The 3112-nt window shown below is 62.5% G+C and overlaps 1 protein-coding gene across 1 annotated transcript in view; it reads left to right on the plus strand.

Annotated features, from left to right (window-relative positions):
• Nucleotides 1-2306: 2306 nt before the first annotated feature.
• The window catches only part of EMIHUDRAFT_219213 (hypothetical protein), a gene marked incomplete at both ends in the record, with an annotated part of 2057 nt that continues 1251 nt past the window's right edge, over nt 2307-3112 (plus strand). Inside the window, 2 exons of the mRNA XM_005758730.1 lie at nt 2307-2918; nt 3053-3075. Of these exons, the coding sequence (XP_005758787.1) occupies nt 2307-2918; nt 3053-3075 (635 nt within the window). The remainder of the gene's footprint in view (nt 2919-3052; nt 3076-3112) is intronic.

Genomic DNA, 3112 nt, shown 5'->3' on the forward strand with positions numbered 1-3112 from the left:
TGCAGCTGGCCGACGCGAAGGCTCTCATCCAGCAGCAGGCGGACCGCATCGCCGAGCTTGAGCGCTCACGACGGCGGTCCAATCGATCAGGCTCGTGGCCCGGGATGCTGGGGTGAGGGGGGAGAGGAGGGCGCAGCACCGCAGCTCGGGGGAGCGTATCGGGCGATATTTTTCATCAACAAGTTACTGTGAGTGGAAGAGGAAGAGAGAGGAAAACGCGAGGCCGAGGGCCTTTCATAAAGTTTAAACGTGGACAAAGCCTTTTGTTTTCTCGTGTGTGAATTGTGTATATGTGGCACGGATGTGCGTGTGCGGTGTGGCGCTGGCGGCGCGCACACTCCTCTCACTCTTCCTGCACCTGCGGCCCCGCCGCTGCGAGCAACATGCTTACAGCTGGTGTGTGCATTCCCACGCCCATTTTTTGGTGAGCCCTTGCTTCACGCCATCACGAGCGCCGCCTCCTTTGTGCGGTGCTGCGATGGGGGCACTGATCCTGGCGAGAAGAGGCCCTGACGGCGCAGCACTGCCGCGCCCGTGGCGACGCCGAGCGCCGAGCCGAAACCAGCGCCGACCGCACTCCCGACGAAGAAGACAGCGGGCAACGCGAGCACGATCGGCATCGTAAAAGGTCCGGACAATAGGGACGGCCGAGTTCGCGGAATAAAGAATTTAATCGGCGAGGTCTCTCTCACAGCGACAGGCTCGACACAGGAATAAAGAAGCGACGCACCTCCCCGTTCCATCTTGTTTTTCGTTCTTTTCTTTACAACTCAAGTACATTACCTAGCAGCCCTTCGAGTTCGCGCGGATTTCGCGAACTCCGAACTCGAACGAACGCAGCCGGCGGGGCCCAGCCCGAACCTCGAAACTGAACGGACCGCGCCGGCTGTGGAAGGCGCGAACTGCGAAAACGAACGAACGTTCGTGAACTCCGTTCGAACTAGGAAAAAAAGAAAATCATCGCCAGGAATTCGTTCGTTCGCAGCATCCACGAGCCGCGCTGAACGAACTCGCGCAACTGCGCCACGTGCGCGCGTGCGGACGCGGTCTGGCCCTCAATCTCAGGTGCCCATATACACAGGCGGCACTAGCACAGTTCTGACGGTCCGCGACAGTCTGCAATCTAGCGGACTACGGGCGCGACTACCCCGGTGCGCCGCCGCCCGCCGCGGACCATTCGGCCCACGGCGGCTCCGGCCGCTACCTGCTCAAGGTCGGCATCGACCCGCCCACCCCAGAGCGGTTCCCGCAGCTGGACCGCTCCGAGGACTAGGGTCCCGATGGTGCCGGCTGCGCTGTGAGCAGGGCCGCCCTGTGGTGCCTGGGCGCCGTGCGTGCTGACTGGCGAATAGAATGGGGGAGACGGGGGCTCCCCGAGGCGTCCAGGCATACTAGGCCTCTAGTAGGCAACCAGGGACTATACAGGCCTGCAGAGCCAAAAAATACATATTGCGGTTCGTTCGCGGTTCGTTCGCAGTTCAGACGAACTTCCCTGGTTTCCTCGGCCTGCGGGTGTGAAGCGGGTCGGGGGGGGGGAGGAGAAAAGAAAAGGCTCGAGTTCACGAACTAGTTCGAGGGTTCGGGCACCCAAGGGCGAACGACCGAACCGATGCAGCGAACCAAGGGGATGCCGTCCAGAGCGAACTCCGAAACCGAACGAACCGCGAGTTCACCGAACCAGTTCACGAACCAGTTCGCCAGTTCGCCAGCGAACTCGAAGGGCTGATTATAGGCAAGAGAAGGTCCCGGCTACTGGGAAAAGGCGGCGTTCGCGCCGGCGCCCCAGCGTAGAGGGCCGTGTGTAGCCCTCTTTTTGGTATAACAAAAAATCCTCCGTGGTCAAATGCAGACGCGGTAGACAGGTAGGTAGTCGTGGTAGCGAGAGAAAGATACCATCGAGGCTCCTGGAGAACTCGGAGCGCTTGGAGTGCGGTTGGTAACCTCACATCGAGTGAGTGAGTGGGTGAGTGAGTTTTTTTTTGTGTGTGTGCATGCACACACACACCCTCACATCCAGGGCCGGGGAGTGTGAGTGTGAGTATTGTGTGTGTGTGTGCATGCACACACACACACACACACACACACACACACACACACACACACACACACACACACACACACACACACACACACACACACACACACACACACACCGGGGAGCTACATATAGGGTAGGGTAGATTGCTGTGCCAAAGGTGTGAGTGTGAACTCCTATCACGTCGACAAGGCCGGAGCTTCCCGCTATCTTCCCGCTCAGCGAGTGACTCCCCTCTGCCTCCGCCGCTACTGCCACCTCCTCGCTCGCCATGCGAGTTGCCCTCTCCCAGCAAGACGTCTTCGTCGGCGGCTACCACAGTGCTCACCGCCGCGGCGAGGTGAGCCACGGCATCCTTGCGCTCGTCTCCATCATCTGCGGCGGCGGCTCGCTCTCCATACCGTGGGCGATGGCCAAGAGCGGCCTCGCACTCGGCCTCGCGATCCTGACCGCGTCCGCGACGCTGAGCGGGATGGGCGTGCACTTCCTTCTCGGCGGAGCACGCCGCGCCGGCGGGCTGCGCACGTTCGACGAGGTGCTCGAGGCGGCACTTGGGCCTTGGGCGCGGGCGCTGACCGTGTGGTCGGTCGTCATCACGTGTTTCCTCACGCTCGTCGCCAACTCGCTCCTCCTCCGCCAGCTGGCGGCGCCGCTCGCCTCCCAGTTTGTGCTGGGCCGGCCGATGGCGCGGTCGGAGCAGGTCCTGCTCGGCTCGTGCCTCGTCCTTGCGGTGGTGCCTCTCACCTTCATGACGACCCTCAACTCGCTGCGGCACGTGTCGCTCCTCTCCGTCACGAGTGTGGTCGGCCTCGTCGGCGTGCTCGCCTACGAGGGCCTCTCCTGCCCCGCGCCCCCCGAGAGCCTGACCAGCAACCAATCGGCGGTTGTCGTGACTGGCGCCCCCGCGCCGCCCGCCGCCGCTGACGTCATCTCCGCGCTGCCCGTCTTCGTCTGCATCTTCATCTGCAGCTTCTCGGCGCTGCCGCTCGACACCGAGCTGCGCAAGCCGTCACGCAGGCGCATGACCACGATGGTGGTCGGTGCCTTCTCCATCGCCTTTGCACTCTACGCGGTGAG

The sequence above is a fragment of the Emiliania huxleyi genome, assembly GCF_000372725.1.
Source record: "Emiliania huxleyi CCMP1516 unplaced genomic scaffold EMIHUscaffold_84, whole genome shotgun sequence".
Taxonomy (NCBI): domain Eukaryota; phylum Haptophyta; order Isochrysidales; family Noelaerhabdaceae; genus Emiliania; species Emiliania huxleyi.